The sequence below is a fragment of the Scyliorhinus torazame genome, chromosome 16 (genome assembly GCF_047496885.1).
Source record: "Scyliorhinus torazame isolate Kashiwa2021f chromosome 16, sScyTor2.1, whole genome shotgun sequence".
NCBI lineage: Eukaryota > Metazoa > Chordata > Chondrichthyes > Carcharhiniformes > Scyliorhinidae > Scyliorhinus > Scyliorhinus torazame.
Window position 1 is genome coordinate 7,837,230 of NC_092722.1, and position 21,483 is coordinate 7,858,712.

Genomic DNA, 21,483 nt, shown 5'->3' on the forward strand with positions numbered 1-21,483 from the left:
CCAGGGAGCCACGATCAAAGATATGGAAGTGGCCCTGTCAGACAACAGGATTGTCTCGCTGGAGTCTGAACGGTCTTCGTCGGTCGAAGCGAATACGTCATTGAGAGCCAAGACGAAGGACTTCGAAAATAGTCCAATGAGGCAGAATATTCGAATTGTGGGGCTGTCGGAGGGGATGGCAGGCCCAACGCCCAGAGTATTTCTCAGGCATGTTCAGTAAGAGGATGGACGAGGGTGATTCACATCTCCACCTGTGTTGGATCGAGCCCATCGTACACTCTAGCCGAGGCTTCATCCTGAAGATCCACTTTGTGCAGTGATAGTGAGGTTCCACAGTTTCAGGGAAAGAAGAGAGCTTTGAGATGGGCGATGGAACACTGTGACTATAAGTGGGAAGGCCACTCTATCAGGTTCTATCATGGGTGTGGAGCTGGGGAAGAACAGGGCTGCCCTGTATAAAAGTTAAGTCCGGTTTGATTTGGATTGGTCTGGTCTACCCAGCCCGGTTCAGAGTAACTTTGGAGGGAAAAGACTATTTATTCGGTGTGCCGGGAGATGCTGATTCTCATTAAAAAACACAAGTTTGGTGTGGTGTAATTCAGTTTTCATTTCTGTTGACGGACATGTTGAATTGTTACATTGTTGGGGGTTTTAGGCTTGTTCTTGTTTTTTCCTGTCAGGATTGAATTCTTACAGTTCTGGTTTAGATTTGGGATTCCCGTACCAGCCTCCCCGAACAGGCGCCGGAATGTGACGACTAGGGGCTTTTCACAGTAACTTCATTTGAAGCCTACTTGTGACAATAAGCGATTTTCATTTCATTTCATTTTGCACTATGTGGACTTCTGTTATGATAATATATAGCCTCCTTTTGGAGCACAAGGAATATGGGGTCTTGGTATATTGTTGTTTATAACTATTTTTCTTCATCTCCAGTCGGGAGCTTCCCTGATAACTTAAGAGTTCATACATTAAACTGGTTAGCAGTATTAAAATGGACTTGCAGAGGTGGAACAGCCTTGCCACTATCCTTGGTGGGTAGGGTTCAGGCTATTAAAATGAACATGCTCCAGAGATTTTTATTCTTCTTTCCTCCCCAAATCTTTATGGTCAGCAAATTGATATCTTCCTTTATTTGAGCAGATAGAACTTCCAGAATCTGTGATGCATTGCTCCAAAGAGACAGGTAGTCGGGGGGCTAAGCCCTGCCCATTTTGCTATTTTACAATTGGGCAACCAATATTAAGAAAATACGGTTGTGCTCTCGGGGATGGGGGGTTGAAGATCTCGGAAACTTACCAGGTGATGCAGGAGGAGGAGGAGGCCTCAGTGGTGGAGGTGAAAGGTAAGTAGGAGGAGGAGTTGGGAGAGGAGATTGAGGAAGGGACGTGGGCAGATGCCCTAGGGAGGGTGAACTCTTCCTCATCGTGCGCGAGGCTCAGCCTCATGCAGTTTAAGGTGCTGCACAGGGCACACATGACCGGGACAAGGATGAGCCGGTTTTTGGGGGGTGAGGACAGGTGTGTTAGGTGCTCAGGGAGCCCAGCAAATCACACCCATAAATTCTGGGCATGCCCAGCGCTGGAGGAATTTTGGAAGGGCGTAGCGAGGACAGTGTCGAGGGTGGTAGGATCCAGGGTCAAACCGGGCTGGGGGCTCGCAGTATTGGGGTGGCAGAGGAGCCGGGAGTGCAGGAGGCGAAAGAGACCGGAATTCTGGCCTTTGCGCCCCTGGTAGCCCGGCGAAGGATTCTTCTTCTTCAGTGGAAATATGCGAGGCCCCCAAGCGTGGAATCCTGGATCAGTGATATGGCAGGGTTCATTAAATTGGAAAAGGTGAAATTTGCCTTGAGAGGGTCGGTACAAGGGTTCTTTAGGCAGTGGCAACCGTTCTTAGACTTCCTGGCAGAACGATAGACATTGGTCAATGGCAGCAGCAGCACGGGGGGGGGGGGGTTACTTTATTATTGTTTTTGTTATTTACACTGAAGGGTCTCAGGGGGTGTATATACCTGTTGTGTTAAGTCGGGGTGTTAATGTTAATTTATTATTTATGTACGGTGGGGGGGGGTATTGCTTTTCTAGATTGTGTTTTGTACTTAACCCTGTTGGGTTCCTTTTTTCATTTTGTTATTGATATTTTATGAAAACCTTTGATAAAAATTATTTTTTTAAAAAGAGAAAATATGATTGTGGCTTGGCGATCCCAGATCCATATGGGGACATTGGAAGCGTGCTCCTGTACTACCTCTAGTCTGCATGAAATAGTTACTGCATCAATGCCATTTTCCCCTGGTAGATTTTCATGGAATCCAGCAGTGGTCTCCTTCCGGAGAATTTAGAAGCAGTTTAGGCAGCATTTCAAGATCCTTTCTCTGACCCCTATTTATAATAATCACCAACCAGCTGGTTTGGACTCGATATTGAAGTCTTGAGAGGGGAAGGGCCTGGAGAGGTTTGGGGACTTGTGTGTGTGGTTGCAGGGGGGGGGGGGTTGCTAGGTTTAAGGAGTTAGTTGAAAAATTTAATTGCCCTTTTTCACGCAAAGCTTTTTCTTACTTAATGGTGCAATACGTGAACATGTTCCTTCTGTCTGCAGAGGACAGGGCCCCGTGTGTGAATATATGAAGCTTTCAGCATGCAAGCTCCACTGATAATCTTAAATTGGTTGCCAGTGTAATTTTTAGTGCAATCGGGATTGCTGAATCCTGAACATGAGCCGAGCTAATCTATTGCACGCATATTGCCACTTTCGGTCCTGAAAAGTGCCCCGATTACCTAAGATTAATCTGGAAGGGCAAGGTGTCTCAAAAAATTTGAGTACAGGTGAAGCTAATAGTTTTACGCTGCTACCATGCAGTAGCAACACAAGTGGCATTCTCCACTAACAGGATGTCAAAAAGACATTCTGCACATAACACAATTGAGTGATGTGCTATGTGAGTTTCAATGCTGATGTGATGTCAGGTATGAAGGCTGTACGGTATCAAACAGCACTTCCTTTTGGCTGTTCGCAACAGGCAAGGAACAGGCTATACCCAACCAGTCCATGCTTGAACAACTTAAAACAGGGTGTCCAACATTAGACGTGATTCTGTGATTGGACAGCACTTGCTAAACAATCCTGATTGCACTAAGGATTACACCGAGAGCCAATTTAAGATTATCAGTGGAGCTTGCATGCTGAAAGCTACATATAATTCACACACAGGGCCCTGTCTTCTGCAGACAGAAGGAACATATTCACTTATTGCACCGTTATCAAGTAAACAAAAGGTTGGGGTACAGCCATTCCCTGGCGCATTCTCTGTGCTCCACCTTGACAAATCTGAGTCCACTTGCCAACCAATCAGCACTCCTCTCATGCAGTATAAAGTTCCCTTTACTATTGCTACTTGCACATCGGATCTGATAGGTGCAAGACAAACATTTCAACAGCACGTCGCTCTTTTCAGTAATATTATTACTCCCTTTGATGAACAAAGGTTTTCCTTCCTCTGCCCATCGGCTAATCTCCATTATACTGTTTGTAGAGGAACACAACTTACCAGGCGGTTTAACCACATAAGAGCCCTGTATTCTCAGATATCAGTTAAGATTGAAATGCACATTACTACTTACTTCGCAAAAAGCTCGAGGTCTGTGGCAAAATTCTCTGAAAAACAAAAAGAAACAAAGTATTTAAATAACTAACGCCTAAAACTTTTGCAGGTGACGAAGGACAACAAATTATTTTTTAAAAATAAATTTAGAGTACCCAATTCTTTTTTTTTCCCCAATTAAGGGGCAATTTAGCGTGGCCAATCCACTTACCCTGCACATCTTTGGGTTGTGGGGGTGAGTCCCAAACAGACACGGGGAGAATGTGCAAACTCCACACGGACAGTGACCCGGGGCCGGGATCGCACCCTGGTCCTCGGCGCAGTGAGGCAACAGTGCATCTGTGCTGCCCCCAAGGCAACAAATCATAACTCAACACAAATATACATTTGTTATCCAGCAACAGCTGCATACAGTTTACATGATGATTTGCCAGCAAAACATCCCCAACAAAATAGATTGCACCAGAAATGATCCCAAGGATATTTAGGGATTTATTACAGAAGTGTATTACTTTAGGCTACACTCTCCTGTGAAGACTGGAAATGAAATTCAAGAAGTAATTTCACAGTTAACACTATGAGAGAGAGCCAGGTCTAATTGTTGCAAAATCTTATTAACTATGTTGGAATGGTTGCCCTGCTCGTCTCATTCAGAATTCATTTAGAATGGGGGGGGGTGAAGGCAGGTACAGGTGAAGGGGTACTGGGGGCCGGGGGGGAAGAGAGAGAAGACAAAGCAGACCTTACAATTTGGAAGAAAGTGTGACACTGCTGATTTTAACTGAAGGGCCATGTTCTAAATCAGCGCTCTGCTTGAAGCTGGTAGGCAAGAGTGGGAACTGCAAGAAAAGTATTTGGTGAATGACCATGGTCACAAGGTTTGAAGTAGAATGTGAACCAGGTGGTAAAGTTAATAAAATATATAAAAAAGGAAAATTTTTAAAAAAGAGAAGAATATAAGTAATTAATTAATTAAAACACATGAAGGATGGCAGGATAGTTAATGTGTTACGGCTGCAGCAAGTGTTTGCAGCTCAAGAAGCTTCGGCTTAGTCATTGAGCTGGGGGCAGAACTGCAAACACTGCAACACTAATATTAAAGAGGGGGAAAGTTACCTGGATATTTTGTACGAGGATGCAGTCACCCGCTTAGGATAGGGTCTGATTTGGTCAGCATTCAATGACAGGCGGTAAGGGAACTCAGAGAGCAGGTGTGCAGGAGTCTCGGCCTTTGTAATTGAATGGGGGTTGCAGGGCGGATGAGTAAACTGACCACGGCACCATGGTTCAGGAAGCCATTCAAGTAGATGGAGCAGCAGATCCCACACACTACCATTACCATCAAGCCAAGGGATCAACCTTAGTTCAATGAAGTTTGCAGGAGAGCATGCCAGGAGTATAACCAGGCATACCTAAAAATGGTGTATCACCCTGGTGATGCTGCAACTCAGGAGTACATGTGCGGCAAACCTGTGTAGGCATCATGTGATAGAGTAAGCAATTCACAACCAATGGATCAAGCCTCTACAGTCCTGCCACATCCAGTCGTGAATGGCGATGGACAACTAAACAATTCACTAGCGGAGGAGGCCCCACAAATATCCCCATCCTCAATGATGGGGGAACCCAGCACATCAGTGCATTCGCAACAATCTTCAGCCAGATGTGCTGAGTGGAAGATCCATCTCTGCCTCCTCCGGAGCTCTCCAACTTCACAGATGCCAGACTTCAGCCAATTCAATTCACCACGTGATATCAAGAAGCAGCTGAAGGCACTGGATATTGCAAAAGCTAGAGTCCCTAACAATATCCTGGCAATAGTACTAAAGACTTGTTCTCCAGAACTTACTGCACTCCTAGTCAAGCTGTTCCAGTACAGCTACAACACTGGCAGCTACAGCAATGCGGAAAACTGCCCCAGTTTGTCCTGTACAGAAAAAGCAGGACAAATCTGACCTGACAAATTACCTTCCCATCAGTCTACCGTTGATCATCAGTAAGGAATGGAAGGGGCCATCAACTGTGCTATCAACTGATACTTACTCAGCAATAACCTCATTAATACTCAGTTTGGGATCTGCCAGTATTATTCGGCTCCTCACCTCATTACAGCCTTGGTTCAAACATGAACAAAAGAGCTGCCCTTGACATCAGGGCAACATTTGACTGAGTATGGCATCAAGGAGATTTAATTAAACTGGAGTCAATTGGAACCAGAGGTAACCGATCTGCTGGTTGAAGTCATACCTGGCACAAAGGAAGATGGTTGTGGTTATTGGAGTTCAACCATCTCAGTCCCAGGACATCACTGCAGGAGTTCCTCAGGGTAGTGTCTTAGGCTCAACCATCTTCAGCTGCTTCATCAATTACCTTCCTTCCATCATAAGGTCAGAATTGGGGATGTTCACTGATGATCGTACTCTGTTCAGCACCATTTGCAACTCCTCAGATACTGGAGCAGTCCATGTCCAAATGCAGCTGGACAATAGCCAGGCTTGGGTTGACATGTGGCAAGTCACACTTGCATCACACGTCCCAGGCAATTATCATCCCCAACAAGAGGAGGAATCTAACCTTGTCCCTTGACATTCAATTGCATTACCCTTGCTGATCCTCAATTATCAACATCCTGTAGGCCACCACTGGCCAGAAAATGAACTGAATCAGCTGAGGAAAGACTCAATCAAGTATTCACTTCTAGAAAGATGCAAGGGGATCTGACTGAAATGTATAAAATTCTGACAGGGCCGGTCATACTGGATGCAGGGATGTTATTTCACCTGGCTGGGGGTGGCCAGAACAAGGGGTCACAGTCTTGGGATACAGAGTAGGCCATTTAGAGCTGAGAGGAGGATAAATGTCTTCACTCAGAGGGTGAAGAACCTGTGGATTTCTCTACCATAGAAAGCTGTGGAGGCCAAGTCAATGAATATATTGAAGATGGAAATGAGATATCTATACTCTGAAGGCATGTGGAGAGCGTGGGAGTATAGCGTTGAGGTAGAGGGTCAGCCATTATTATACTGATTGGCGGGGCAGGCTAGAGGTGCAGAGTGGCCTACATATTGTCTATGGTTTTGTTTCTGTTCTTGGGATGTGGGCATCGCTGGCTGGCCCATCCCTAATTGCCCATGAGCGGCTTGCTAGGCCATTTCAGTGGGGGGCAGTTACGAGTCAACCGCATTGTGCGTGGGTCTGGAGTCACATGTAGCCAGACCGGGTAAGGACGGCAGATTTCCTTCCTTGAAGTACATTAGTGAACCAGATGGATTTTTACGACAATCGAAAATGGTTTCATTATTAGACTTTTAATTCCAGGTTTTTTATTCAAAATTCACCATCTGCCATGTGGGATTCAAACCCAGGACCCCAGACCATTACTCTGGCTCTCTGGATACTATTCCAGTGATAATACCAGTACACCACCACCACCCCATGAATACTGTGGCTACAAGAGCAGGACAGAGGCTCAGAATCCTGCAGCAAGTAACTCACCTCCCAATTCCGCAAAGCCTGTTCCTCATCTCCAAATCCAATAATGAAAAACAAGGAGATGGCAGATGAATTGACAGGTATTTTGCATCAGTCTTCACTATAGAGGATACAAGCAACATTCCCAAAATAGCTGTAAATTTCGAAATGGGAGGCAGGAACTCAGGAAGATTACAATCACTAGGGAAGTGGTACTGAGAAAGATTTTGCAACTGTGGGATGACAAGTCCCAGGGTCCTGATGTACTTCACCCGGAGGTCTTAAAAGGAGTGGCTAGTGAGATAGATGATGCACTGGTTTTAATTTTCCAAAATTCCCTCGATTCAATTGGAAAATAGTGAGTGTAACTCCTTTATTCAAAGTGGGAGGGAAACAAAAAGGTGGAAACTAGTTAGCTTAACATGTCAGCAGGACAATGAAAATGAAATGAAAATCGCTTATTGTCACAAGTAGGCTTCAAATGAAGTTACTGTGAAAAGCCCCTAGTCGCCACATTCCGGCGCCTGTTCGGGGAGGCTGGTACGGGAATCGAACCGTGCTGCTGGCCTGCCTTGGTCTGCTTTAAAAGCCAGCGATTTAGCCCAGTGTGCTAAACCAGCCCCGAAGATAGAAGCTATTAAAAACGTTACAGCAACCTCACAGCGCCGGGGACCTGGGTTTGACCGCAGCCCACTGTCCATGTGGAATTTGCACATTCTCCCCGTGTGTGCGTAGGTCTCACCCCCACAACTCAAAGATGTGCAGGGTAGATGGATTGGCCACGCTAAATTGCCCCTTAATTTGAAAAAAAAAAACAATTGGGTACTCTAAATTTATTTATTTTTAAAAATGTTACAGCAGAGCATTAGGAAAATTTCAGGGTAATCAGGAACAGTTAACATGGTTGTGCGAACGGGTAATCGCATTTAACCAATTTATCGGAAAGTTCTTTGAAGAAGTAACATATATTGTGGATAAAGGTGAACCAGAGGATGTACTGTACTGGCGGCATGGTGGAACAGTGGTTAGCACTGTTGCCTCACAGCACCAGGGACCCGGGTTTGATTCTGATCTTGGGTGACTGTCTGTGTGGAGTTTGCACTTTCTCCCCGTGTCTGCATGGGTTTCCTCCGAGTGCTTTGGTTTCCTCCCCCAGGTTAGGTGGATTGGCCATGATAAATTGCCCCTTTTAGTGTCCAACGGTCAGGTGGGGTTACGGGACTGCGGAGGAATGGGCCTAGGGAGAGTGCTCTTTCTCAGGGTTGGTGCAGACGTGATGGGTCAAATGGCCTCCTTCTGCACTGTAGGAATTTGATGGATAAAGGGGAACCGGCAGATGTACTGTATTTAGATTTCTATAAGATATTAAGAAGGTGCCCATCAAAATGTTAGTGAAAAAAAAGAGCTCATGGTGTAGAGGATAAAAATAATATCTCAGGAAGATTGTTAAGTTCAAGGAACAAAGAACAAGAAGTTGAACACAGTCATGTTGGGTGAAGAAAAAAGCAGACATCAGAGGTAAATCCAGATTTTGGTAACATCTTAATACACCCTGTGAAGTAGTAATGTTCTATTTGCGTGGTTAAGTATCTGGAAGTTTGGTTGCACTTGATGATCCAAGGCAGAAGAATAGTGAAAGGAGAGGCTGAAATCCTGGAAGCAGATCCTTCATGGAGGCATCCGAGAGAAAGCATTATTTGGGAGAAGATTCTACGGCTTGTTTTCCGAAAATGGTGTTTGGAAACACGTGTGGAAATCAGAGTTCCAATGAGGTCAGTTGGCTCACAGTGTCATAAACACCTCGGGGGAATTTGATGAAAAATCCACAGAAGTTGTATTGGGTGGCATCCGTCACTTGGTTTCAGTGCGTGGTGCCTGACCAAACTTGGCCTGTTGGTTTACATGGACTGAGTACTTACTGAGAACATTACAGAATGCATTTTGTAATTTGTGTTATCCTCAAAAATCTCTGTACAGGGACTTCCGGGTGCGGCGATGACCAGCTAAGTCGCACGTTTCGGCAGCTCCCGGTGGAACGGACTTTTGGGCTCTTGATAGGAGCCCCAACGGCAATTTTAACGGCAAAAAACACTGTGCTGTAATCCAGAAGGGAATCCCCCCTGGACACGGATGGAAAAAAGAGAGGAAGGTGGCCGGATTGCGGTGGATCCTCTAGAGCAGCGGCCAGGAAGGCAGGCACAAAGCAAGATGGCGTCGGAAGGAGGCAGTTTAATATGGGGCCCTGACCAACAAGAGTTCCTGCGGCGTTGCGTGGAAGAACTCAAAAGGAGATGAAGAAGGAGCTGTTGGCCCCGATATTATAAGCGATTGAGGGGCTAAAGGAGGAGCAAAAGACCCAGGAACAGGAGCTTCGGGTCGTGAAGGCAAAGGCTGCTGAGAATGAGGACGACATACAGGGCCTGGTGGTGAAAACGGAGATGCACGAGGCACAACACAAAAGGTGTGTGGAAAGGCTGGAGGTGCTGGAGAATAATGCGAGGAGGAAAAATTTAAGGATTCTTGGTCTTCCCGAAGGTGTAGAAGGGGCGGACGTCGGGGCATAGGTGAGCACGATGCTGCACTCGTTAATGGGATTGGAGGCCCCGACGGGTCCGCTGGAGATGGAGGGAGCCTATCAAGTTATGGCGCGAAGACCGAGGGCTGGAGAAATTCCTCGAGCCATAGTGGTGAGATTTTTCCGATATAAGGACAGAGAGATGGTCCTCAGATGGGCAAAGAAAACTCGGAGCAGTAGGTGGGAGAACGCGGTGATCCGTGTATATCAAGATTGGAGTGCGGAGGTGGCAAGAAGGAGGGCAAGCTTTAATCGGGCCAAGGCGGTGCTGCACAAACGAAAGATTAAATTTGGAATGCTGCAACCAGCAAGGCTGTGGGTCACACATCAAGGGAAACACCACTACTTCGAAACGGCAGATGAGGCGTGGACATTTATTGTCGAGGAGAAACTGGAGTGAGCGGGCCATAAAAAGAACGTTTGGGGCAAAGTGGGGGGGTGAATATGTGGGATGAAGGGGGGGAAAAGAGGGAAGAGATGACTTCCCAAGTTGTTAATCCTGCAACCCTGTAACTTTTCTTTCTTCCCCATGTCGTGGGGGAGGGAGGATGAGGAGCGGAGGGCGCCGGCCATTGGGGGCGGGGCCAAAAGGGAAGTGCGGGCTTTGTTCCCGTGCTATGGTAATCACGGCGGGAACAGGGAAGCAGGAAGGAGGGGCCTTGCACAGTGTGAGCCGAGGTCACGGGGGGGAAGCCGAGGTCGGCCAGAGTTTGCTGACTTCTGGGAGCAACATGGGGGGTGCAATTACGCTAGTTTGGGATCTAGCGGGGGATGGGAAGGGTTAACTGGGTTGCTGCTGCTGGGGAGAAGGGGGAGCTGGTATGGGGGGGGGTCGGGGCGGGGGGGGCGCCGCTAGGGGGAGATACGGCTACGTGGGAACCGGGTGAGGAGCTGGATTGGAAAAGGAGATGGCTAGTCGTCAAGGGGGGGGGCAAAGAGCCCCCCAACCCGGTTGATCACGTGGAATGTGAGAGGGCTGAATGGGCCGATTAAGAGGGCACGGGTACTCGCACACCTAAAGAAACTTAAGGCAGATGTGGTTATGCTTCAGGAGACGCATCTGAAGCTGATAGACCAGGTCAGACTCCGCAAAGGATGGGTGGGGCAGGTGTTTCATTCGGGGCTGGACGCAAAAAACAAGGAGGTGGCCATACTAGTGGGGAAGCGGGTAAAGTTTGAGACAAAGACTATAGTGGCGGATAGTGGGGGCAGATACGTGATGGTGAGTGGTAAATTGCAAGGGGAGGCGGTGGTATTAGTGAACGTGTATGCCCCGAACTGGGATGATGCCAACTTTATGAGGCGTATGTTAGGACGAATCCCGGACCTCGAAGTGAGGAAGTTGATAATGGGTGGAGATTTTAATACGGTGCTGGACCCAGGGCTGGACAGATCGAGGTCCAGGACCGGAAGGAGGCCGGCTGCAGCTAGGGTGCTTAAGGACTTTATGGAGCAGATGGGAGGAGTAGACCCCTGGAGATTTAGTAGACCTAGGAGTAAGGAGTTTTCGTTTTTCTCCTATGTCCACAAAGTTTATTCACGGATAGACTTTTTTGTTCTGGGAAGGGCACTGATCCCAAAGGTGACGGGGACGGAGTACACGGCTATAGCCATTTCGGATCATGCTCCACATTGGGTGGACCTGGAGATAGGGGAAGAAAAAGAACAGCGTCCACCCTGGAGAATGGACATGGGATTATTGGCAGATGAGGGGGTGTGCTTAAGGGTGAGGGGGTGTATTGAAAGGTACTTGGAACTCAATGATAATGGGGAGGTACAGGTGGGAGTGGTCTGGGAGGCGCTGAAGGCAGTGGTTAGAGGGGAGCTGATATCTATTAGGGCACATAAAGGAAAGCAGGAGGGTAGGGAAAGGGAGCGGTTGTTGAAAGAACTTGGGAGGGTGGACAGACAATATGCGGAGGCACCGGAGGAGGGACTGTACAGGGAATGGCAAAGGCTACATGTAGAATTTGACTTGTTGACTACGGGTAATGCAGAGGCACAATGGAGGAAGGCACAGGGTGTACAGTACGAATATGGGGAGAAGGCGAGCAGGTTGCTGGCCCACCAACTGAGGAAAAGGGGAGCAGCGAGGGAGATAGGGGGGGTGAGAGATGAGGAGGGAGAGATGGAGCGGGGAGCGGTGAGAGTGAATGGAGTGTTCAAGGCATTTTACGAAAGATTATATGAAGCTCAGCCCCCGGATGGGAAGGAGAGAATGATGTGCTTTCTGGATCAGCTGGAATTTCCCAAGGTGGAGGAGCAGGAGAGGGTGGGACTGGGAGCACAGATTGAGATGGAGGAGGTGGTGAAAGGGATTGGGAGTATGCAGGCGGGGAAGGCCCCGGGACCAGACGGATTCCCAGTTGAATTCTATAGGAAATATATGGACTTGCTGGCCCTGCTACTGATGAGAACCTTTAATGAGACGAGGGAAAGGGGGCAGTTGCCCCCGACTATGTCAGAGGCAACGATATCGCTCCTCCTAAAGAAGGAAAAAGACCCGCTGCAATGCGGGTCCTACAGGCCCATTTCCCTCCTGAATGTGGACGCTAAGATTCTGGCCAAGGTAATGGCAATGAGGATAGAGGATTGTGTCCCGGGGGTGGTTCATGAGGACCAAACTGGGTTTGTGAAGGGGAGACAGCTGAATACAAATATACGGAGGCTGCTAGGGGTAATGATGATGCCCCCACCAGAGGGGGAAGCGGAGATAGTGGTGGCGATGGATGCCGAGAAAGCATTCGATAGAGTGGAGTGGGATTATTTGTGGGAGGTGCTGAGGAGATTTGGTTTTGGGGATGGGTATATCAGGTGGGTACAATTGCTGTATAGGGCCCCGATGGTGAGCGTGGTCACGAATGGACGGGGGTCTGACTATTTTCGGCTCCATAGAGGGACGAGGCAGGGATGTCCTCTGTCCCCGTTATTGTTTGCACTGGCGATTGAACCCCTGGCCATATCATTGAGGGGTTCCAGGAAGTGGAGGGGAGCACTCGGGGGGGGGAGAAGAACACCGGGTATCTCTGTATGCGGATGATTTGTTGCTATATGTGGCGGACCCAGCGGAGGGGATGCCAGAGATAATGCGGATACTTGGGGAGTTTGGGGAGTTTTCAGGGTACAAACTGAACATGGGGAAAAGTGAGTTGTTTGTGGTGCATCCAGGGGAGCAGAGCAGAGAGATAGAGGATTTACCGTTGAGGAAGGTAACAAGGGACTTCCGGTACTTGGGGATCCAGATAGCCAAGAATTGGGGTACATTACACAGGCTTAACTTAACGCGGTTGGTGGAACAGATGGAGGAGGACTTTAAGAGATGGGACACGGTGTCCCCGTCATTGGCAGGTAGGGTGCAGGCAGTTAAAATGGTGGTCCTCCCGAGATTCCTTTTTGTGTTCCAGTGCCTCCCGGTGGTGATCACGAAGGCTTTTTTCAAAAGAATCGAGAAGAGTATTATGAGTTGTGTGTGGGCTGGGAAGACCCCGAGAGTGAGGAGGGGATTTTTGCAGCGTAGTAGGGACAGTGGGGGGCTGGCATTACCGAGCCTAAGTGAGTACTACTGGGCCGCCAATGTTTCAATGGTGTGTAAGTGGATGGGAGAGGGGGGGGGGAGCGGCGTGGAAGAGATTGGAGAGGGCGTCCTGCAGGGGGACTAGCCTACAAGCAATGGTGACGGTGCCGTTCTCACCAAAGAAATACACCACAAGCCCGGTGGTGGTGGCTACATTGAAAATTTGGGGGCAGTGGAGACGGCATAGGGGAAGGGCGGGAGCTTCGGTGCGGTCCCCGATAAGAAACAATCATAGGTTCGTTCCGGGGAGAATGGATGGGGGATTTGGAGCATGGCAAAGAGCTGGGGTAGTACAACTGAGAGATCTGTTCGTAGATGGGACGTTTGCGAGTCTGGGAGCGCTGACGGAAAAATATGGGTTGCCCCAAGGGAATGCATTTCGGTACATGCAATTGAGGGCTTTCGCGAGGCGACAGGTGAGGGAATTCCCGCAGCTCCCGACGCAGGAGGTGCAGGATAGAGTGATCTCAGAGACATGGGTGGGGGATGGTAAGGTGTCGGGCATATACAGGGAAATGAGGGACGAGGGGGAGATTATGGTGGATGAGCTGAAAGGGAAGTGGGAAGGGGAGCTGGGGGAGGAGATTGAGGAGGGGCTGTGGGCTGATGCCTTACGTAGGGTAAACTCATCGTCCTCGTGTGCCAGGCTAAGCCTGATACAATTTAAGGTGTTACACAGGGCGCATATGACTGGAGCACGGCTCAGTAAATCTTTTGGGGTAGAGGATAGGTGTGTGAGATGCTCGAGAGGCCCAGCGAATCACACCCACATGTTCTGGTCATGCCCGGCACTACAGGGGTTCTGGGTGGGGGTGGCAAAGGTGCTTTCGAGGTGGTGGGGGTCCGGGTCGAGCCAGGCTGGGGGTTGGCTATATTCGGGGTTGCAGAAGAGCCGGGAGTGCAGGAGGCGAAAGAGGCTGATGTCTTGGCCTTTGCGTCCCTAGTAGCCCGGCGCAGGATATTGCTTATGTGGAAGGAAGCCAAACCCCCGGGCGTGGAGACCTGGATAAATGACATGGCAGGGTTTATAAAGTTAGAACGGATTAAGTTCGTGTTAAGGGGTTCGGCTCAGGGGTTCACCAGGCGGTGGCAACCGTTCGTCGATTACCTCACAAAAAGATAGAGGGAATAGAAAAGAAGTAGACAACAGCAGCAACCCGGCAGGGGGGAGGGGGGGGGGGGGGGGGAAGGAATCGAACGGACTCTCAGAGATGTTATTGTATATGTATAATATGTATAGGTAGTTGTAATAGGTAATTGTATATTGGATTGTTGGATTGTATTTTTGGAGAGTATTTATTTTGGACAAGGCAGTTGCCATTCAGTTTTGTTTTTGTTTATATATAATTTATTTATTTGTTTAAAACTGGCCACTGTTATTTATATTGTTTTATTGTGTGAAAGAAACACTACGTACTGTTATGTTTGGCCAAAAATCTTGAATAAAATATATATTTTTTAAAAAATCTCTGTACATATAGAATCATAGAATTTATAGTGCAGTAGGAGGCCATTTGGCCCATCGAGTCTGCACCGGCCCTTGGAAAGAGCACCCTACCCAAGCCCACACCTCCACCCTATCCCCGTAACCCAGGAACCCCATCCAACCTTTTTGCACACCAACAGCAATTTAGCATTGTCAATCCACCTAACCTGCACATCTTTGGACTGTGGGAGGAAACCGGAGCACTCGGAGGAAACACACGCAGACATGGGGAGAACGTGCAGACTCCACACAGACAGTGAACACCCAAGCCGGGAATTGAACCTGGGACCCTGGAATTGTGAAGCAACTGTGCTACCGTGCTGCCTTGTGAAGAGATAGGTGGGGTAAAGGAGTACTCTATTATAGTCAATCTTTTCATGTTTGATAAATTTTCTTTTCTTTTGTTGAAAGTTGATTAGCTATGCTGGAACCCTGTTCACCCACGACTTCTAAACAAAAAATAAAAGTTACTGTCTATTGAGCCAGGGTTCCTTCCCGGTAGTATCATCAGCTGGGATTGTAACAACCCGAACAAGATTTCTGCTGAAAATGTTATAAAATCAATGATATAAACGATTCTCCAATACAATCAAAGCCAATTCTAGACTGTTAAGATCAGGCTGGATAGACTACTAGCATGTTTCACTGTCTCTGAAAGGTCTTTCCATTATTCAGCTCATTTCACATCACAAATCACTTCACAGCTCATGAAGTATGTTTGAAGCCTGTTCACTACCAAAATAATTTAAAAATTCAACAGTAAATCTGAACACGGTGGATTCGAAAAACCTCAAGTGAAATAAAAGACTAGATCATCTACTTGTTGGTGGTGTAAAGATAAATGTTGGCCAGGACATCAATGTTTTAATAGCTCCAGGGATCTGTCACATCTACCTGAGGCAGCTGACAGGGTCTTGGTTCAACATTTCATCTGACAATAAAGCTCTGGAAAACCTCAAGAAACAAACATTAAATGCAAATTTTTAGTTACACTCCCAGATATCAAATAGGGGTCTGTATGCCAGCTGCTTGTAAGCTTTCCAGTCTAATTGATATGCTATGGCTAAACTTGAATATCGGCATAAGCCACAAAAGAAAGCTAGTGCAGTTAATCAAAACGATCTGCTGTGCAATATTTTAAAAGAGCCAATTATATGCAGAAAGACCACTGGTTGTGATGTTTTACATTCATCCTCATTTATTTTTCTTTAAAAGTTACAGGAATTGAAGTCTGATACTTCATTGTAGAGCCGAGGGAATGTGCATTGTCAAGAGGCATCATCTTTTAGATCTTTCATTAAATTGATGCTCCATCTGCTTATTTAGTTGACCGAATAGTTCTATGGGATCTTGTACAAAGAACAGCAAAGATTTCTCCCAGGATCCAGACCTACATAACTCGCTCAGCCAGGGGAAAACAGATTAATTTGTCATTCGTCCATTCACTATATTTGACACCTTGTCAGAGGATGTTACAACGTAAACCAACTGATGGTTCATGAGAATATAAAACCTGAAATCATTATAAGTAAAACTAATTTAAAAAGAAACCTATAGCACACCCATGAACTTGATTTCAGGAAGACACATTCACTGAACGGTAATATACAACTCCTTAATTTGTCCACCCTGATTTTCCATCTCACACAGGGCAACGTGCATTCAAACATTCGAATTAGGGACAGGAGTAGGCCACTTGAGCCTGCGTCACCGCCACCATTCATGACTGACCAGACTGTAACCTCAATCCCACTTTCTTGCCTACCCCCGGAACCTTTCACCCCCCCTGTTACTCAAGAATCTATCCAGCTCTGCCTTAAAAATAGACAAGGATTCAAGAAGGGATGAACAATTAACTAGCTGAGCCTATCAAGGACACTGTCCCCATACAAGGCATGTGTCTAGAAAGGGAGCTATCTACTGCTAACGTAAAAGTAGAACATAATGGGTGGTGCTATTTTTTCTTATCTCTGACACAGGAACTGTGAAATGCTGCACTTGAAGATCCAGATAAGTATTGCAGGATGCACACCTCCAAGACGTTCTCACACCAAAATTATGTAATGCCACATCCTTCAGAAATAGAGCGACAATAGTAATAGATGCAAAGCTGCAAATTCATGACTATTTTGGGGTATTTGAGTCCATGAATGACAAAGTAACCAGCAGTAGGAACCTTTGATTTTGTAATTCTGGACACCCTATACACAGGAGTTAATGTTTAAAAAAAATAGATCTGGTACAAATTATCCTTCTTTTGGCTTCTCAGTCAAATTAGAATCATGTTCAGCTGTTAAGCCTACACGTTATTGTACATCTCATCCATATCAGATCAAATCTTTTGCATGCATGTTGCGAAGTATTGACCCAAATTCCACATTTAGCTAGTTTTAAAAATCGACTCCTACAGAAAGAAAAAACCCTCTAAACTAATAATCATCTAACCTTTAACATATTAATCATTATCATCATGTGAAATGGACTGCAGCTTATAATGTTATCTGGTTTCAAATCTGGTCAATAATTAAGTAGGAAGCCAAGAAAATGACACAAAGATGGCCAAGAGAAAACAGCAATCAGACATTTTGAGGAATCTAGCACTTTATCAACGTAAGACTTGCCGAACTGCTGCCTCACAGCACCAGACACCCAGGTTCAATTTCAGGCTTGGGTCACTGTCTGTGTTGGAGTTTGTACGTTCTCCCTGTGTCTGCGTGGGTTTCCTCCGGTTTCCTCCCACAGTCCAAAGAGGTGCAGGTTAGGTGGATTGGCTATGATAAAAAATTGCGCCTGTCCAAAAGGTTAGCTGGGGTTACAGGGATTGGGCGGGGGAGTGGGCCTAGGTTAGGGTGCTCTTTCGGAGGATCGGTGCAGACTCGAATGGCCGGCTTCTGAACTGTAGGGATTCTATGAAATCCACACGCTTCTCAAAGCACATGAATGCTTCACATTTTAACCACTATTTAAAAACATGGTATTTCTGACCGCTATAATTTTTTTTTTTTTAATAAATATTTTATTGAAAATTTTTGGTCAACCAACACAGGACATTGTGCATCCTTTACACAACATTATAACAATACAGATAAAAATGACCTATTTTATATAAACAAAAAATAAATAAATATTAAATAACAAAAATGAAAACTAGCCCTAATTGGCAACTGCCTTGTCACAGGCTACACCCCCCCCCGCCCGCCCACCCCCCCCCCCCCCCATCCCCCCCCCCCCCCCCTCCCCCCCCCCTCCCCCCCCCTCCCCCCCCCTCCCCCCCCCCCCCCAAATCCTGGGCTGCTGCTGCTGCCTTCTTTTTTCCCCCATCTATCTTTCCGCAAGATATTCGACGAACGGTTGCCACCGCCTGGTGAACCCTTGAGCCGACCCCCTTAGGACGAACTTAATCCGCTCTAGCTTTATGAACCCCGCCATGTCATTTATCCAGGTCTCCACCCCCGGGGGCTTGGCTTCTTTCCACATTAACAATATCCTGCGCCGGGCTACTAGGGACGCAAAGGCCAAAACATCGGCCTCTCTCGCCTCCTGCACTCCCGGCTCTTGTGCAACCCCAAATATAGCCAACCCCCAGCTTGGTTCGACCCGGACTCCTACTACTTTTGAAAGCGCCTTTGTCACCCCCACCCAAAACCCCTGTAGTGCCGGGCATGACCAAAACATATGGGTATGATTCGCTGGGCTTCTCGAGCACCTCGCACACCTATCCTCCACCCCAAAAAATTTACTGAGCCGTGTTCCAGTCATATGTGCCCTGTGTAATACCTTAAACTGAATCAGGCTTAGCCTGGCACACGAGGACGACGAGTTTACCCTGCTTAGGGCATCTGCCCACAGCCCCTCCTCGATCTCCTCCCCTAGCTCTTCTTCCCATTTCCCTTTTAGTTCATCCACCATAGTCTCCCCTTCGTCCCTCATTTCCCTATATATATCCGACACCTTACCATCCCCCACCCATTTCTTTGAGATCACTCTGTCCTGCACCTCTTGTGTTGGGAGCTGCGGGAATTCCCTCACCTGTTGCCTCGCAAAAGCCCTCAATTGCATGTACCTGAATGCATTCCCTTGGGGCAACCCATATTTCTCGGTCAGCGCTCCCAGACTTGCGAACTTCCCATCCACAAATAGATCTTTCAGTTGCGTTATTCCTGCTCTTTGCCACATTCCATATCCCCCATCCATTCCCCCCGGGGCAAACCTATGGTTGTTTCTTATCGGGGACCCCCCCAGTGCTCCGGTCTTTCCCCTATGTCGTCTCCACTGTCCCCAAATCTTCAGTGTAGCTACCAGCACCGGGCTCGACCGCTATAATTGCCCATTTACTGACGTCAATTGAAATTTACATTTATATGGTACTGTTAACATTTAAAAAAACACCATCAGGCACTTCACGGTATTACCAAATGAAAGCAGACAGTGAGCTACATAAGGCGATATTAAGACAGAGTATATTTTGAATGGCGCCTTAAAAGAAGAGAGTTGGAATGGTAGTGTTTTAGGGAGGGAATATCAGAGCTTACTCCCTCGACAACGTAAGGCACAGCCATTAGTGGTGGAACAATTAAAATCAGCAATGCTTCAGGAGGGATGCTCCAGGCCAGAATTAGAGCAGCGCAGTTATCTCGGAGTTGTGGTGCTGGAGGAGATCACAGAGAAAAGATGGTTGGGGGGGGGGGGCATGGAGGGATTTGAAATCAAATGAAAACTTAAAACTGAGGTGCTGCTTAACCAGGACCCAGTGCGCACATGGGTGATGGATGAATAGGACTTTGTGCGAAGAAGGACAAGGGTAGCAGAGTTTAGATAATCTCAAGTTTACAGAGGGTAGAATGTGGGAGACTGACCAGTAGCACATTGGATTAGTCAAGTCTCGAGGTAATAAAGACATGAATGAAGGTTTTGACAGCAAATGAACTATGGCTGGAATGAAGTCAGGTGATGTTATAGATGTGGAAATAGTCAGTCCTAGTGACGGCATAGATATATGCATCTGATAAAATTGTTCAACAAGTGTCCAAACTTTGATGAGGTAGTACTGCCAAGAGTACCTTAATACTCATAATTTCTAAATGATCCTTATTTAGACATCAGTAATGACGCAGTCACACAGTACATTTCTTCAGGTATATGCACATAAACCTTTCTCATCATGAGTTCATGATTTCAGCCGTGTTGTGGGGCAGATGGAAAATCCCTCCTCTTTCCCCAACTTCAGTCTAAATTCAGCGTTTCCCACAGAAATGTTAAGGCATGTTTTGAAGTGACTGGCAGAAATGGAAAAATCACAGGAATATGTTACATACTTGATTGTTGTCAGGAAAGTGGGTTTGGCACACATGGAGATGGAAGGCTGCGGTGTGGGGTGAAGGCAGACAAATCATTACAAACTAATAGAATCGTTCTGATTTTAAATTGCTAACATAGAATTATACAGCACAGGAGGGGACCATTTGGTGCTTTGAAACCTCTGCCACCTTTCTCTTTGTATTCTCAACACCTTTTACTTTTCTTCCTTTATGCAAGGGATTTTGTTTTACGTGAAACAAATAAATGGATTTTGCTGGAGGCAAGAATCAGAGCCAGGCATGAAGCCAAAACATTAAATGACTCATGTGCAAGATTTCAAACCTGTCTGGAAATTTGGATGATAATTAATGATCCTAGAATCAAAATCCATCAACAAGCAACGCACTACTGCAAGCACTGGAGAGCTGAAAACATGTTAATATCATCATACTACTGCTTCTTTTCTTACTTCCAGTCATCACTGGGTTCCTCCTTGGTTTTCTCCTATTTTACATCTAAATGTTGTCCCTCAGTGACATCATTCAAAAAGGTATTGAGATTTCACATGTACACTGACGACACCCAGCCCCATCTCAGCACCATCCTTCTCATGCTGCTTGTCAAGCTGCTTGTTCAATTTCCAGTGTTGGATGAGTAGGAAGATCTTTCAATGAAAGATTATCTTCCGTTCCCACCACAAACACTGTTCTCGAGCCACCAATTCCACCTCCTCGCTGACCACCGTCTGAGGCTCAACCCGATGGTTCACAAACTGCTCATCTTATTTAACCTTGAGCCGAGTTTCAACCGGAAAATGTTTCCCTTCTAAGGGCAGCAGGGTGGCACAGAGCTTAGCACTGCTGCCTCACAGCGCCGAGGACCCGGGTTCAATCCCGGTCACTGTCCGTGTGGAGTTTGTATATTCTGCCCGTGTCTGCGTGGGTCACACCCCCACAAGGCAAAAAAGATGTGCAGGGTAGGTCGATCGGCCACGTTAAATTTCCCTTTAATTGGAAAAAAAGAATTGGGTACTCTAAATTTATATTTAAAAAAGTTCCCCTTCTAGAACGGTCTGCTTCCAACTTTGTAATATTGGCCGCCTTCGTCCCTTCTCAGCTGTTGAAATTATTTTAGCTAAAGACTTCAGTGGGAAAACCCAAATGGTTTAGGGTTGGCCTAGAAAATATAATGCACGCGTCTTCGTCATCCAGCGAGTCACGGCCACAAGGCATGGTAATTTTGATGTTAATGATTCAGAGCACCCATGAAGCAGTGAGCTAAGATTGATCAAGCTTCATATGAACTAGATTAAGATGCTCCAAAGATCAGCAGCAAGGCATTGCTCACACCATCACAAGTCTACAGTTTAGTCTTCTTTCTCCTTCCCCTGCATTTGCCCAATATCTGTGACATAGCTTAACTTTTACCAGCTCTGATAAAATGTCACAGAACTCCATCTCTCAACAGACGAGCATTTC

At 46.8% G+C, this 21,483-nt stretch overlaps 1 protein-coding gene across 2 annotated transcripts in view; it reads right to left on the minus strand.

Moving 5' to 3' along the window:
- Positions 1-21,483, minus strand: part of cenps (centromere protein S) — a 68,442-nt gene that overhangs the window by 12,681 nt on the left and 34,278 nt on the right. For both annotated transcript variants that reach the window (XM_072477871.1, XM_072477870.1), the window contains exon 3: positions 3,621-3,654. In XM_072477871.1, the coding sequence (XP_072333972.1) occupies positions 3,621-3,654 (34 nt within the window). The remainder of the gene's footprint in view (positions 1-3,620; positions 3,655-21,483) is intronic.